This window comes from Polyergus mexicanus, unplaced genomic scaffold (genome assembly GCF_030449975.1).
Source record: "Polyergus mexicanus isolate NDT 795.1 unplaced genomic scaffold, iyPolMexi1.0 SCAF_1, whole genome shotgun sequence".
Taxonomy (NCBI): domain Eukaryota; kingdom Metazoa; phylum Arthropoda; class Insecta; order Hymenoptera; family Formicidae; genus Polyergus; species Polyergus mexicanus.
The window spans coordinates 12245669-12263465 of record NW_027223321.1 but is presented as its reverse complement, the minus strand read 5'-3'; the positions used below and the strand labels follow the sequence as shown (position 1 = coordinate 12263465).

At 30.5% G+C, this 17797-nt stretch overlaps 3 protein-coding genes across 3 annotated transcripts; 2 read left to right on the top strand and 1 right to left on the bottom strand.

Annotated features, from left to right (window-relative positions):
* Positions 1 to 182: 182 nt before the first annotated feature.
* On the top strand, positions 183 to 2569 carry LOC138935547 ((3R)-3-hydroxyacyl-CoA dehydrogenase). Its single transcript, XM_070300207.1, has 4 exons — positions 183 to 1013; positions 1190 to 1306; positions 1524 to 1899; positions 1979 to 2569. Exons 1-4 carry the CDS (start codon positions 974 to 976, stop codon positions 2193 to 2195), a joined length of 750 nt encoding a protein of 249 aa, XP_070156308.1. The 5' UTR covers positions 183 to 973; the 3' UTR covers positions 2196 to 2569.
* LOC138935558 (deoxynucleotidyltransferase terminal-interacting protein 2) lies at positions 2544 to 4212 on the bottom strand. Its single transcript, XM_070300219.1, has 2 exons — positions 4085 to 4212; positions 2544 to 3418 (listed from the first exon to the last, which is right to left on the bottom strand). The coding sequence occupies exons 1-2, from the start codon at positions 4131 to 4133 to the stop codon at positions 2745 to 2747; spliced, it is 723 nt and encodes a 240-aa protein (XP_070156320.1). The 5' UTR covers positions 4134 to 4212; the 3' UTR covers positions 2544 to 2744.
* Positions 4213 to 10879: 6667 nt separating this feature from the next.
* LOC138940596 (nose resistant to fluoxetine protein 6-like) lies at positions 10880 to 15704 on the top strand. Its single transcript, XM_070310019.1, has 10 exons — positions 10880 to 10932; positions 11160 to 11354; positions 11424 to 11517; positions 11722 to 12016; positions 12697 to 12776; positions 12866 to 12961; positions 13084 to 13213; positions 13639 to 13813; positions 13929 to 14071; positions 15576 to 15704. The coding sequence occupies exons 1-10, from the start codon at positions 10908 to 10910 to the stop codon at positions 15702 to 15704; spliced, it is 1362 nt and encodes a 453-aa protein (XP_070166120.1). The 5' UTR covers positions 10880 to 10907.
* Positions 15705 to 17797: the final 2093 nt, after the last annotated feature.

Genomic DNA, 17797 nt, shown 5'->3' with positions numbered 1-17797 from the left:
CTACGGATACGACGCCACCCCCTCGCCCCTCGCTTCCCTGACCGTGTCGCGCGCGTGCCGGCCGCTTCTCCTCCTCCTCCTCCTCCCCCTCCTCCTCCTCCTCCTCCTCCTCCCCCTCCCCCTCCTCCTCCTCCTCCTCCTCCTCCTCCTCTTCCGCCACAGTCGTTCGAAATTGTTCCAATCGAGATAGCGCGAGATAATCGTCCTCGGAGTCAATTTTGCATCGCATGTTCCGCGAATGTCGATCGGCGATCAAGATCGATATTAAGCTCCGTTTACATGTAGCACGCCTCCCTATATATAAGACACTTTTGATAGAATCCTATCGAATAGCGTTAAAGATGCATAGGTTCTGCAAGCGACGATCAATTTTCGACGCGAGATTTACGCGGCAAGTGTTTTTCCGCGAAGGAATCAGCGGTGCGAATTTTAATTGCGAACCGTCATCAAACGGTGCGTTTAAATTCAACTCCCGCCGCTTTCGATCCCCCAAGTGTGCCGGCCGGGTGTACTTGATTTACGACGCGCAACGTCTATTGTCATCGTCCAGGCCGACCCGTATCCAACGATCCGTGCATGGCCATCGTATCGCGAACGCCGATAATTCAAGTTCAATTTTTCCATAAACACGACCACTTACGTTGCGCGTTCACTGACGTCACTGCGGGTACGCTTTGACGTCAGCGGCATGTGGCATCGTCGCCAGGGCAATGGAAAGTCGATTCCCATTGGCCGGGCGCGCTTACGTTATTCGCGCTACGGGATCGGTGACTGTGATGTACTCGAGTCATCGAGAAAGCGTATTTTCGAACCATCAGAAAATCTTCCAGCGCGTTTCCCTCCCCGCATCATAATCGAGCGCTTACCGCTTATCGATCGATTCAGCAGTGTCAGAGCGTCAATAAGGCGCTTTTTTTATGAGGCGAGTTGCATTCCAATCATTTAAGCCGTATCTTTTTTTTTTTTCGAAAAAATGTCGAGGCTCGTAGCTGAGAAACTGGCATTTGTTACCGGTTTGTGGAAATTTTTCTTTTTTATTTAAACAATCTAATCGATTTCATTAATTCTGGAGAAATAAATAGCAAAAATTTGTCTCGAGTGATTATTACTCAGCAAAAATGCGTTACATTAGAATACACGTATAAATAGCGCGAAATCTTATCTGTTTTTTTTCTCGATCATGTCGCAGGTGCTGGAAGTGGCATCGGAAGGGAGGTATGTCGAGTATTGGCTCGTGAAGGCGCAAATATTGTGGCGGCCGATCAGAATATCAAAACTGCTCAAGAAACTGTTGCCACTTTGGAAGGTTTATATATATCTTTATTAATATTCTTATATCAGAGAGAGAGAGAGAGAGAGAGAAAGAAAATTTTTGAAACTGATACAGTTTATCTTCATGTTTTTACAGCAGAAATTTTATAGTTTATTGAAATCATATTTATTTCTCTAGTCTCTTAATCTCCAATAATTTATTTTATTTTATAATTATTATATTTGTTTTGCTACACAGTTTTCAATTGCAGGTGCTGAACATATTGCATTGAATGTTCATGTCAATGACCGTAACAGTGTCGAAACAGCGTTTAAAGATGTTACAAAGCAATTTTCAAAGCCACCCACGATCATTGTTAATTCAGCAGGCATCGCGCGAGATAACTTTTTGGTGAAACTCAGCGACAATGATTTTGATGATGTCATTGATGTCAATTTAAAGGGTACTTTTCTAATTATGCAAACTGCTGTCAAAGCGATGATAGAGGGAAATACAACCAGAGATTCTTCAATTATCAATGTGAGTTCGATTATTGCTACACGTGGTAATATTGGACAAAGTAGCTACAGTGCATCAAAAGCTGGAGTGATAGCTATGACAAAGAGCGCTTCGATGGAGTTTGGACAGTATGTACCAGATATACATTTTAATTGATTTATTTAGTTTGCTAATATGAAAATTAACTGTATTATGTATATTTTACAGATTTGGAATCCGAGTAAATGCAGTACTGCCTGGTTTTATAGACACTCCTATGGTTGCATTTGTACCTGACAAAATTAAGGAAAAATTTGTAAAAAGAATATCATCGCAAAGATTGGGGAAGCCACAAGAAGTAGCAGAGGTTATCTTGTTTTTAGCTTCTGACAAGAGTTCTTACATAAATGGAGCTTCTATTGAAGTTACTGGAGGAATGACTTAAGTTTTATACACAATTCATATATACACATAAGATGTGCCTTATAGATAGGCTATTGATCAAGTACTATACCTTACACACATACACACACACACACACATATATATATATATATATATGTAAAGCTCGCTTTTTATAATAATCTATTCGATTCGCGATAAAATTCGAGATATAATTTCATTTATAATTTTATATTCCGCATATCTTAATGTATGTGTCTCGATATATATTTTATATATATCCATATTTTATTTCATTAAATGTTTTCTATATTATAGATGAAATTATCACGATATCATAACATATATAAATAAAATTCTACTTCGAATTTTGTTGTGAATTCAAAGATCAAAAGATCGTCTACAGTAGTATTTGAATATAGGTACTCATATTAATCTATATTTTTTAAAGAAATATACGATTAGTATATATGTATATATCTTTGTTGTTATATTTTTGCAACATTAAAGATATAAATTACAAATTTTGTAAATATCTTTACAAAAATTTTTTACCTTAAGTGTATAAAATATCCTATATAATTGCGATAAATTACTTCCTTTTTCCCTTGAGCCTTCTCGCGTGTTTGTGTGCTTTATAGTGCGTCTTTTTCTTCTCTTCAATAATCTCTTTATATTTACGCTTATTGTATTTTGTGAATTCTGCATCTGCCATAAGTTCGTCAACGATCGTTTTCTTACGTTCCTTCTTTGTAAGACGTGAGGAATAGAAGTCCATTGGAGAATCGAGAACCTTGCCAATGTGGAAGTGTTTTGGCAATACTTTCATGTCGTTCTTCTTGTAAAAGTGTTTAGGATCCAATGCGGATCTCATTCGTAATATTTCAAGATCATGTCTAATCTCAGGCGTTATTTTAGGTTTTCGCATGTTAAACCATCCTGAACCTGTACCCATCTTTTGTTTCTCACGTCGTTTGCGCACTTCCAATTGATGTTTGCTCAACTCATACGGCGGTACAACATGCAATTTCTCGAAATCGGGGGTTATAACGCTCTTTTTCAAAATTTTGTCCAATGGATTTACCTCTTTTCTTATTTGCATTAGTTCTTCCGTTAGTTCGAACATTTTTTTTGAAGACTTCCAACCCATGTCAGTTTCAAATTTCTCAAGATCAAAGTCTTTGCTCGAGGAAGAAAAATTCTTTTTCTTTGTCTTGACCTCGATGCCGAGATAATCTGCATCATATATCCTTGTTAGATCAATATCTAATAGAAGAAAATATTAATATTTATAAGCATTAAATTTATTATGCAAATAATTGCTAAACGAAATCTATTATGCATTAATTGCTAAATGTTTTTTTTTAGCTAAAGTTTTCATGTTTCATTTTTACTCTTTCTCTAAGTGCTGATCTACAATAGGTGATTTAAGCCCTACGCCTTAAGAAATTGACTAATCGCAGTCAAGTATTCTCCTCATACCCGATTGTTATCGGTCAATTTCTTAAGGTTTAGGGCTTAAAATCTCTATTGTAGACGCCGCATAAATGTGGTCCTGTATTTGTTTGATTACAAGTACAAAGCATAAAAAACAATTACATATATATATATACAACAAAGCTGATAAGGTAAGATTGGTTGAGACAGTTTTATAATCTAATCTCTATGATTTAGATTTCCTATTATATTATAGATAATTATAGATAATATTATAGATAATATTATAGATAATATTATAGATTTCCGTTTATATTATAGATAATCTGAAAATGCTCAGCGAGTCACTTCAAATTTTTAATTAATCTTGACAATCAATGGTAGAGATTTAATTAATCGACATGTTCCATATCGAATCCTAACCTAATATGTAAATCCTAATCTAACATAAATATATTTCGTGGAGATGAACAAAAAGCAAGCAGAGATAATTACCATTAGTATTAATTTCCTCAGCTTTGTCGTCAAAATATACAAATTCCATATTGGAAAAATAAGAGAAAAGAATTACATGAGATTACATCTAATGAACGTACAATTGAATTCACGCCATCGTTTTTCGTGAAACCGTTCTCCTAGCTGATTAGCTGATACAGTGGCGCTAACTGTAACTATTTTAGAGCCGGCGGAACTACTTGGCAGATTCATTTTTTGATGCCATGGTAAAACGACTATTTGGTGCATGTCCGTGCTAAACACATTGTAGATCAGAAATGCGGAGAAATATTATGGATTCATTAATGTTTTATTAACTGCGCGTGACGTTTTGTCATTCTAATATATATTACAGCAATAATAAATTATAATTGAAATATTTTTATGTATATGCGCGCGTAAAATAAAATAAATTTTCTTAATAGAGTTTTATAAAATGTGAATAATCGCGATCAAAAAGTCGTTAATAAAATTATCAATCGTCTTTTAATTGTAGAAGAAAAAAAAACTTGCACTATACTAGCGCATTTGTGCAGACTTTCAAAGAAAATATTCAAGACGCGAAAAGATAGGCAAAGCTTCGATATAAATTAACGATTATAAATTATAAACTAAATCGCGATTTAAAATTCGCGTGCAAACGCGACGAATATATAAATCGACGACATTCGTAATATTCGACAAGCGTAATTTTTATAATAATCGAAGCTCACATACGTACGCGCGCGTGATATAATTACTATTATTTTATGCAAAAATATTTCGACAGACATTCGAGATTTGTAATATATAGCATCCATCCGCTCGATTTATTTTCCAATACGAATTTTGTATAAAAATTCGTAGAAAACATGTTCTTCTATTATTAAGAAATATATCTCTTTATTGAAAGATAAATGGATATAATAATTTTTTATGAAAATGCGGTTACGAACGATTATATTTATGGATAATAAAATATATACATCGTTATTATAGCTAGTGTTAAATATGCGAGTACAAATAATTCTCGGGTACCAACAGTTCGAGACGAATCAAACCAATAACAGCAAAATTTAGAATATTTCAATTCAAATACTCTTTGCAAGATAAAATAAATCGACATAATTTCAAGTAATTAATTCTAAGCTATTTTTTTTTAGTAGCATTTAAATAAATTAATTCGTCGATCTTTCTCTGATATCGAGGTACCCATTCGATTCGTCAAAGTTTTTAAATATTCGCGCATTTTACGTTATATTCATATAGTATATAATTTCATATATTATTGTATATGTATGTGAGAGCTATGTGAAAGTCAATGACGACCTATTCAATAGAAGACACAAATTGCTACCTATATATTTATCTACGCAGCAACTACCAATTCCTACTCTAGTAAATCGACTTTTTCAATCTGTTACGCTCTCAAGATGTAACGTGCGTTGCGACAAAAAGGGAAACTCACGTGTCTGCCGATGTACGTTTATCGGACTAATATCGGACTTTTCCATAAAAGTAGTGAAACGAGAATGAATCGTGTAAAGATAGATAAATTAAAAAAAATTGTTCTGCAAAATCATAAAAAATTATGAATACAAATTTTTGAAGTAGGATTAAAAAGTTTTTTTAGTATTTTCACAATTTTCTATTTACTTTAATTTATCTAAAAAAATATATTTAAGATATTGTAGTATTTTTCAGATAAATTAAAATAAAACAGGTACATTTGAGATATTGTAGTATTTTTTAGATAAATTAAAATAAATAGAAAAAATTATATACAAAATTAAAAAAATTGTTAACTCGATTCCATTTAAATATCAGAATTCATAACTTTACTTACTAATGTAAATTTTTAAAACACTTTCTTTTCAAATTTACGCGATTGATCGGATTATCCAGCGTTACCGAAAAAACTTTTCTTTAAAAGATAAATGTATTATCGAAGTAAATTTTTATTTATTAAAATTATGTAAAAAAATAAAATAAAGGTGATTAATTCGTTAATAAAAATTAAGAGATACGTTACACATACACATATATAGCGACAAATTCGAGAGAAAGGAAAGAGAAGAATCGAAAAATTTCTAAACTCTTATTCGGAAACACTTAAAAGTTCAATTTTAATTTTTTTCTCATTTCTTTTTATCCAAAAGAAATACATCTTTTTCAAAAAAAAAAAAAAATATTGCTCGTCACGGAAGAAACATCGTCGACGAATATAAATTGCGAAGTTGAATAACTTTGAATTCATCTTCTGTGCACATGCGTGCATTAACGCGATAACAATTTGTTACCATCTAAATAAACGTGAAATTGATAGACGCCTAAGGGTGGGAGTTGACGGCTAGAATATATATCTGAACATGCATTTGAAGGTATAAGCACAGTGTAACTAACGCTACCGACATTTACGCATACAATATATAAATCTCGAGGAATAAAACATAAAATTTTCCAAGGATTTTGACATCATCGACATCCAGTCGGCCCCCATCAATTTTACAAATCGTTTTAGTTTTTATTTTGTTTTATTTCTACACCGTAATCCAATACATTTGTTTTCTGAAGTTTATTTTAAATATTTAGGAAGATTTGTGATAGAATTTGAAATCATTGTGATGATTGTTTAACGCGATAAATTTTAACATTTTTTTTCTGCAACATATTTTTGTGAGAATGTTACATTACGGAATTATACTGTATCTAACATTATTGCATCGATTGGTAATGTGTTCAAATGTGACTGAAACCATATTATCCTCGCAACATCAGCTGTCGGTAGAGGAATCTATTGCTAATGAGAATATCTGGGAGAATTTTACGGAGCAGTTTATTCGTGATAAGGACGAATCCAAGCTTTCATCGAACAACACGACTGCACCAAGTGACAGAAATGCCGAGAACGAACTTTGGGATGGTGATCAATTTTTGGAAGTCTGGAATCCAATTGTCATCTCGCGAATCTGGAAGAATGAGACGTACCGAGATGCAGATATTTCGTTACCATGCGGTGAAGATCTTACTCGTTACATGATGGGGGTATCGAGGAAAACAAATTGGGCTTTAAAAAGTAAGTGCAATTTTTAAAAAGTATGACATAATATGCATGGATATATGCGACAACAATTTGTAATTAAAGTTCTTAAAATAAATTTGTGTGTTAAAATTCTTTTTCTTTTTATTTTTATAGAACAAGTACATGTTAAAAAAGTAAATCTATATATAAAATAAATTTTATAATATTTATCATATATATCTTATGTACATAAATCAAATTTCACGTAAGGTACATAAACAATCAATAACGTGATTTGCAAAGTTTTAAATAACATTGTCATAGTTATATATATAATAAGTTTTCATGTTATGTGCCGCAAAAGATTAATTAAATTCTAAACAATAAATTTAAAAAAACAGAGTTGTAATATACAGATGGCATGATAAAAAAAATTGTTAATATATAGATATTTGATTTATAATGATATAAATCAGTTTATGAAAAAAATGAGAGAATTATAAATTTCTGATACTTCTGCTAAAAAATACATTTGCATTAAATAATAAGACAGACGGATAGTTTTATTCTATCAACACTGTTATTAAGAATCACAAACTGCAAATCAAAAATTTGAAAAAGATTGCATATTAAAAAAATATTGCAACAATGAAGAAAATTGCAGTTATATTCGATAATTTATGTGCACATTAAAGACGATTGCAAAATTAGAGAAAATTACAGTTATATACGAGAATTTGTGTTATTGATATAATGTGGCATCATTAAACAGATTCGTTAAAGATCTCTTTCAATTATCTGCTGTATATAATTACTTTCTCTGAGGGATATAAGATTATCTACTATATTAAGAGAAGATATTTGTTCTATTTATGTCATGTAACACACAATGCATTCTTATACTTTCCAATATGCTGAAAATGCTAATTGGTATTTTAGTCACATGTCATTATTGTCAACCATTAATACTTCGGGAAGTGATTACTATTTAAGTTCAGATAGTTATTAATATATTTATTTTAAATGTACGCATCATTTTTTTAAATAAATATCACTTTTATTTCAATGTGCTGTATTAATACTCGAGTATTTTCCAATGCTCTTTGAATGCTATAAAGAAATGAAGAAAATATTCGATAGAATCATCTATAAATATATTTAAAAAAATAATTAATAACATAAGTTCAATTGTTGATAAATTTTTTTCCCTAAATTATTTATAATTATTATTTAATTTTTTATTATTCTAATAGACTATGACTTATATCACAAAGTTGTTAATAAGTTCATAATATCATATATTTTTATAAAAAAATGAGGAAGAGAGATTGTTAATACTAAAATAAAATTATTAGACAGTCACATGCTATATAATGTATCAAAATATTAAATATTTTATGATATAATCCAGATAACTTGTTTATCCGGATATTATGTATCATACATATAATAGATTATTATTATATAAAAGCGCTTTCTTCCGAAGCGTATCTGGCGTCTTCAACCGTATCGCAAGATTAGAATCTGTTATTATGCATACATATCACGGTTTAATTCTTCTTTTCGATGAGTATTATTATATAAAAAAAAAATCAGTGTTATTTTGTATTGTTCACAAACACTTGTTAAGTTTTTAGCACCTTGATGTGGGCTCAATTTCTATTGCAAATATAACAAATTGTGCTAAATCTCTCAGTTATCAAATTGATATATAAAGAATAAATAAAAATCTCTCTATACTTTTATGCAACGTACTTGTAAGAGTCGAGAGATATTTATAAGAAATGTAAAATAAATCAATTTGTAATAAAGTGCGAAAGCTTATTCTTAGCATAGTTACTTGTTCCGGAACATTGATATTAATGATGCTCTCGAAACATATAACAACCATGTCTAAGTGAAATGAAAGATGCGATCTGATATTTCCTGTAGAAAGGGTGAAAGTAGTCGGGCGGGACAGGCATAATAAGATCAACTCACGCTTGAATGTGCTGTAATAAGCATACCTGATTATGTTCTATAGCTTGGGTAGTGACTCTCGAGCAGAGATGTTATATATATTTTGACAAAACAGAATAAAAATTTGAAAATTTAATAGTGCAATAAACAATTACATAAACATGTCATTGGCTAAAGTATATGATTGCGATATAAAAAAAGTACAATAAATTATGCGATACCCGACTCATAATATAAAACAGTTGTTTTAGTGAACTACTCATTTAACGTGTCACACACACACACACACACACACACACACACTCACAAATATATTTATTAAGTACTTTATATAATATATAATTTCTAAAAATATATTTAATTTGCATGTTTTTGTCATCTTTTTTTTTTTTTTTTTTTAACACATCGCTAACTTTTTGTATCGAGATTTGAATTTATTGTTTTCAGTGATGGATGCGGACGGTAAATACACATGGGGCGTATTTTCTGCTAATAAATATTGGTTTGGAGATCCAAATCAATGTCGCAAAATGGAAAACGAATTCATGGAATGGCAAAAGAATGAAAGACTCCAACGAAGCAAAGAATTACCGCCCTTCCGCGTCAGCGTGAACTCTATCAATCTTATGTTTGAAATCCTGAAGGCTGGACTAAATGAGGTAATCGGTATAAGAGTCTAACAGTTTCGATAATTTGATATGATCTGAATTACTTTAGTAATTTTAATAAACGAAATATTATATATATATATATATATATAATATTTTGTTTATTAAAATTACTTTCTTTGAAAACCACATAAAAAAATTTTTGGTATTTTATTCATATTATCTGTTGTACGATGTGAGTATAAATGTAAATAAAACAAATAATTCAGAATTCAATATTTATTATCAAATAATCCTCATAATTCTCATAATTCTCTAAAAAAAATATGACGCAACAATAATGATGTTATACAATAAAATAAAATTATATAATATTTTTTCGGTATCGCACTTTCACCGATAATAATAATGCATTTTCCAGAAGTAAAAGCTACGCATTTTATTACTTAATATCGTGTTACATTAATGTAACACAGTATTAAGTAACTAAATTAATGTTATGTTAATACATTTTTTTATATAATGGACTTATATATTTTGATATATATGATATTATATCACTTTTTGTTTTTCATGAAAGAAATTTATAAATGTACTACTCTCATGATTGCATTCGTAAGAGTAAAAAGTTAAATTATTGTTTAAATAAGAATAAATTAAAAAGACAGATTAAATTAGGAACCGTTAAGTATTTTTTTAAATTTGTTTCGTGTAAGTTAAAAGATATATATCTCTCTATTGTATGTTGAGTATGTACAATAATTGTAAGGTACTCTTATTTTCCAGACTCACAATGTTACGCTTGGATTATGTATGCCAATTGTATGCGACACAAAGGATATCGAGAGACTTTTGTATTTCGTACAAAATCAATCTAGTATAAGTTTACCGTCAAGGATTACCATCAATTACATACGAAATCTTTCAAAAGGATATACATTTTGGGAAGATACAACATTCTATATTTTATTGTAATATTGTATACGTATAGACCATACCGGAAAAGATATAGTAAAAAGTTTTCGAGTAGTCTTTATAATTATAGAAATACATACATATGTGTTGCAGAGTTTCTTTCGTCATTGTATGCGTACTTATACTTATGGGCACATTTTATGATGTTATATTGCGATATAAAACCTTGCGCAAGGCATATAAAGAAGATAACAACAATATTACAATCATAAAGGAGTCGAAATCTCTGAGATCTAACGGAAATTTTGATCGCCAAATTACAATCTCGAAATTGTGGACTATGACGAAGCACAACGGTTCCTTGGGTATCCTGTCAAAAAAAAAAAAAAAAATAATAATATTGTTCTTTCGTGATAATTTTTTCATTTTTTGTAAAAATAGCACAAATTTATGTAAATCGCAAAATCATAAATTTTACAAAATCTTGTCACGTTATAAGTATTAATAGTTAGTCGAGAATGAATCAATTGGATATGCAATTCATGATAGAAAATCTATAGTAAATGATGATAATATGTCCAAATATTTTTAGATGTCCGCAATCCGAAAGTCGTACCGAAACCTTTATCGGAAGCATTGCTGTCTTTCAGTCTACTTGTAAATATATCTAAACTCTGTAGTCTGAATGTCGGTGAGGATACGTTAGCGCCAATACACGGATTAAAATTTTACACGATGCTCTGGATAATTCTCGTACACACGTGCTTGTTAGCTAACGCAGTTTCGGGTATGCGGAAGATAATCAGTTCATGTTACGTGTGTTCATCGTAAAATATCTTTTTTTTTTTTATCGTAGACTCCAATATGTTTCGAAGTATAGCGGAGAATGACTTCTTTTATCAGCCCATCGGTAATGGTACATATTCTGTGGACACATTTTTCTTTATCAGGTACGATTAATCAAAGAAAGACAGAAATTTGGGATTGATGCATAATTTTATAGTTAAAAAAAAAATATATACATATATATATATATATTTTTTTTTTTTTAAATAATGTAACGCATCACGCACATACACATACATATAGATCACGCATGTAATATATAAAATATTGAAATAAGAATGGAAAAAGATGATGAATCTCTGTTTCAGCGGATGCTTGGTAGCATTCCTCTATTATCGTACAATGGCGAATAAAAGGATACAAGAGAAAACGATAATAAAGGGATGTTACGGTCAAGTCGTGCAATTTTTGGCAATGATATGGTACAGATACTTCCGCTTGACCCCGGTTTATCTCTTGGTGATCGGTTTGATTCAAGTGTCGATGAAATGGTATCATGATCACTCCATGATTGAATTATCTGCACTGGATTATAAAACGTGCGAGAAATTCTGGTGGCGGAACGCCTTGTATATAAATACTTATTTCGATATGGATGATCGAGTAAGCGCATCTTCGCATCACTTATAAATCATCGAATGCACAATGTTATCAATTTATCTCGGTTAATTTAACAATAGTTAATTTAACAATAAATTCTCTACTGATTATACATATAACTTTTGAATGAGACGAGAGTTATTTAAATACTTATTTAAAATAATTATTTAAATAGAAAAGGAGAAAAAAAATGTAACGCTTATAACACAGTGTCTTAACATAGCAAAGTTTGTGACAAATATTGGATACAAGCGCATGAACGCACATTGTGAATTTATCACAAAATTATATTGCAACTTATCAATTTCATTTTTTTTTTAAATTAAAATAAATATTAAATATATAAAATATTAAACTTAATATATATATAAACATGAAACAATATATATATATATATATATATATATATATATATATATATATATAAAATTAATATTAAATAATTTTTGAGAGTTGTAAATTTATAACATATAGATAATTTATTATTTTTTCGCTTAAATTGTTTTCATCCGAGTCATCCTGCAGGTCATTAATATGTAATCATAAGTTACATATTAGATTTAATTTGTAAATATGATTAACATTATGCATTCGCGCATACGTATTACGTGAAACTGCGCCATGTATTTTTTTTAGAATTAATATCCTATCTATTAATCAAATATTAATCGCTTAATCCATAGTGTATAGTTTGGAGTTGGTATCTGGCAAACGACACGCAATTCTACACTGTGGGAATAATTATTTTGATAATCGGAGCGAGGTAAGAGAGAGTAGCCGATATAAAAGAAAAACGAATGATACAAATGCGATTGTTATTCACGACGTTACATAATCGATTTTTCTTCGCAGCTTTCTACCGGCAGCAGCATTCATGGGAGCTTTCTTTTTAATCGCCTCGTGGGTCACGACAGCGATAATCACTTTGAACACCAAACACGTACCAAGGTACAGGAAGTATACATACGGATCTCTATATTTCAAACATGTTTCGCGCGTCAATTATGCTTGTCCGCAAGTGTATCGAGTATGGAAAAAGTCCCTCAAAAAATAAGTAAACGTATTTTCAGTATCCAGGAACCATTCGCGCATTATGAGAATCTCTACGACAAGCCATGGACACGAATAGGACCGTATCTCATAGGAATGGCTACTGGTTGGTATCTCTTCAAGATTGACTGCAAGGCGAATATGAATAAAGTAAGTCCATAAGTAAGTCTAAATAAATCCGTTCTCGTCGATCGCTTCTAACGTAAATCAAAGATTTTTCTAAATTTTCTTTTCTTCTCATGATAATTATGTCTTATATACAAATATGTTTTTTGCATATATTAGCTTATTGTTAGCCAAGATCAATGACTTTACTAATTTAGCTCATACATACGTTTTAAATCTAATCTCATATTTATATGTTATCAAAATTCATAATTTAAATAATATAAAAATATAATTGGATAAGATGTAAACACATGTGTACACACAAAAAATTTTTACATAATCGATTACATGTACGATAGAAAGGTGTATACGGAATGTATTACCGCATTACGATTGACACGTGCAATCATAGACTTATTTCGTTATAATAGTAACAAAACGCATATGACTGGCACTCGTAATTGCAGGCTGTGGTTGCAATAGGTTGGTCTATTTCTCTGATCACGATGACCAGTATAGTATATGGATTATACGGAACTTCGTTCGGGCCGGTATTGTCCGCGTTATATACGGCATTGTCACATTCCGGATGGGCAATATGCTTGGCATGGATTTTGATTGCCTGTGTCAGTGGATATGGGGGTAAATATTATATTATATTGTATGTAGAAAATTTATATTTTGTATATAAATATTTTTTTAAAAGCTTTTATTTTAGATATAAAAAATTTTATAAAAGTTAATTCGGCTTTTTCAGGTATAGTGACCCATTTATTATCATGGAAGTACCTGTATCCTATTTCCAGATTAACGTATTGTGCTTATTTAATGCATCCTGCACTTTTGCGCGCTATGATTCTGCATACTGAAAGTTCGTGGCATCTTTCATATGGCTTTGTGGTAATTTCTCTTTTATTATACAAATACTATCGATTATATTATTACGATAAAATCTTAATTTTTTAATTTAGAATTTTTTAATGTAATAAAATATTTACTATTTATAAGCTTTTTATATAAGAAAGAAAATTTTTCATTGGAACAATTCTCAAAATACCGCTTTCATCGTTTTTTTTTTTTACCTTTTTAATATTTTTAAATACTTTGAAAAAAGTTAACTCCGTCTTTCCATATTTAATATCTTCATAATCACCTTAAAAAAAAAAAAAAATTGTGATACCTATCTGTTAAGGGGATCCTGGATTGCCGACTGAACGCAATTTTTTGAATTTGCCAGTTTTTGTAATGGCTATACAGAATTACAAATGCTTTTACACGATTAAAGTACATACATCAATGCTCTATGGGACAGTCGATTTTATCGATTATTAAAAAATTTTTAAATTTTTTTTCGTTTTCAGCATAAAATCTCGACTGTCCCATAGAGATAGAGCATTGATATATGTACTTTAATCGTGTATAAGCATTTGTAATTCTGTATAACTATTACAAAAACTGGTAAATTCAAAAAATTGCGCTTGGTCGGTAGTCTAAGACACGATCCCCTTAATATAGTCGACGGACTACAAAGTCAAAATTATATGTATGCCTGATAAAGAAAATTTTTCTTGATAAAATATTTATGTACTTTTTTACCAAAATAATATTTTACAAAAAAGTTATTGTTGTCAAAATAATGCTCGATTGGTATCTTACCTGCTTAGTTATAAAACATATTTCATCCCGATATGCAAGGGATCTCTAATATCAACAAATTAGATATACAAATTTTGATATATAAAAGAGAATATATGATTCTTACAGAAATAAAATTGTAAAATATGACAATTAAATAATAAATATTATTTTTAACGCAACAAATGATATGTAAATATATCCAGAACCGCTATTTTCGAATATGAAATCTTGTATTTAATGCAAACTGTCGAAATATTTTGCGAGAAATGAAGTAAATAAATCATTTAAAAAAATTAGTTGAAAATAAGTTAAAAAATTTAAATATTTTTGTATATATAAAATACAGCCGATTTTTCATTATCGATCTATGCCAAATCAGCGTATTGCTACACGTGCCGCTAGATCCCGACTCACACGCGTTGATGAAAGTAACGAAAAAAGTATGATATTCTCTTTTCAGAGTTAGCTTATTGTTAGCTTATTCCGTGTAATGTCTCATCGTTGTCATTTTTTTAATCCAAAATAATTTTTCAAAAATAAAAATTTATATTTTTGCATATAACTCGATATAATTTAATTTTTTCGGGAATTATGTTTTTTATTAACATAAATTTTGTACAAAAAACCGAATAAAATGTAAATTAATTTTATCTAAAATAATGAAGATAAACTTGATATAATTTAAAACATAAATAATATATATATATATATTAACGATTTTTATTGCTTGTAGATTCTTTTAGCTAATATCGGTGTTATTTTACAGGCATTTCTATTTTTCGGAGTTGTGGTGGCATCATACGCTGCATCGCTATTCCTGTGCTTGTTTTTCGAAGCACCAGTAGTGTCCTTGTTGAGGATAGTTCATCCCATGAGAGACTGGAAATCACACTAAAAGAGATGGAACTTTGCGTATAAGATAAAGAAATATTTATATGTTTCTAAAGCTGTGAGAAATGCTTTGTACGATTTATATTGCAGTACTTCAAATATATATTTTTTACTATAATATATTTAATGTAACAGAGATAGCGTTTGTGTAAAATAAAAAATATTTGTTTGTTTCTAAAGATGCGAGAAATGCTTTTTGCATTATTTGTATTCCAATATTTCAAGTATAAGCTTTTTATGATAATATTGTAAATGTGCAAATTATTTTGATAGAATTTAAATTAAATGCAAGGGATGTGTAATTTAATCGATGTGAAAAATCATACATTATTTTGTAACAAAGTAGTGTAAACATTTTTTGTTCTTGTCATCGAGTAATTCTAACAATTTACGATTAGTGTTAATCAAAGATTCAGAAACCGTAGAAACCATTTCACAGATTCTATTATGCGGAACTTTCTGTTATGCGGAAATACCGTATCATTACATGATTGCTGATGGGTATTCGATAATCGAGTAAGATTATTTTAATTTCATTACACGATGACAAGTTAACAAGTTATGTATTTGTAAAACTTACAATCTTTCTTTCAACTTATGCTTTGATGTAAAAATGTATTATCAATGAAAATCTGAATATAGAAAAAGAATATAGTATATCTTTCCGTAAATCATTCCGTCCTTTGGAAGAAAGTTTCGAAATATTTACATATTACCTGTCGATATGTGAAAAAAATTTAATTCCGCATATAAAAAGTAAAACCGAAAAAATAAAGGATTATACTATCGAGATGTTTACGGTTTAGTTTACGTAATAATAATTATGTTAATGGAGCAATATACTCTGGTTTGCATAAAACTTACCGTCATTTCTTGCGGAAGAGGCAACGCGCGTTCTACTCATCAACATTTATGAAATCCTTTCTGTCAACGATTATTTTGACGCAGGATCATCGACAGTGCTTTATCGTCTGCTTATACGACGTTGCGAGCAAGTCATTGTCGAAGAGCCTCGCGTAAGAGACGAATTTTCAGCATGACCGAACAACTAATGACAGTTTGTCGAAGGATTGGTAAGAAAGAGAAAAAGAGAGAAGGAGAGAAAGATAGAAACGTTTCTCTAATAGTATAAAATTTCATAGTGAAACTTCTTTTAGACTCTGTCGTTAATCTGGCACGAACTCATGCGAAGCAACGCTGTAACTTTTGCAATTCATTACCCGAAACAGCATGGTCCGCGTTACATTCTGCTGCAGGTTGTTTCGCTCATTTAAGTATATTAAAAGAATGGAATTTTTGTTTCTCCATTGTTATATCGCTACAAAGCTTAAAAAGATCGTCGTCGAAAGGAGACATCTTTTCCGTAAAATTTTTTATCTCGCCGATGTATACAATATCAATCCACTGTGTGGACCGAAGAAAGACGGACATTTTTTTTCTACGCTATACGATGCTAAATGCGAAACCGGTATTGTTATGTAACGTATTTAAACATGACAGAATAATGATGCGCAATTCTAAGAATATTATTAATGTTTACACTCTCGAATATTATTAATTTATTCCTTTCAGAGCGAAAGTTTCGGACGATTGATTTTTAAACGTCTCGTTTAAGATGTATGAGGAATAGAGTAAATTATCCTAGGAAATTGTCAACTTCCTCACAATTTCAATTCATAAGTTTGGATTAAATCCTATGTACATGTGAACGTCTCGACTATAAGACTATATGAATTTGAATTCCAGATTCTTTAACAAATGTTGACTTTTAAAAAAAAAATTATACACTCGAGTAATTTTTATATACAGTAGTAGCTATACTTCGTTAAATTGTTCCAAGAAAGAAAAAATTATAGAATTACATTGAATTAACTAAAAAAAAAAGAACATCTCTCTCTTTCTCTGATTATTAGACATCCGAAAGATCCCGAACGCATGTGCCGTCAATGAATTCGAGTTGCCTTGCGCGCAGTCTAAAGGTTGTCAGTTTTCACTCCACAGGAAGACTCGACCCCACCAGTCTCTCATTATGATGCCGCGAAACATTCAAGAACCATTGGCCGGACTACAATCTATTCGTACAGTTGATCCGTGATC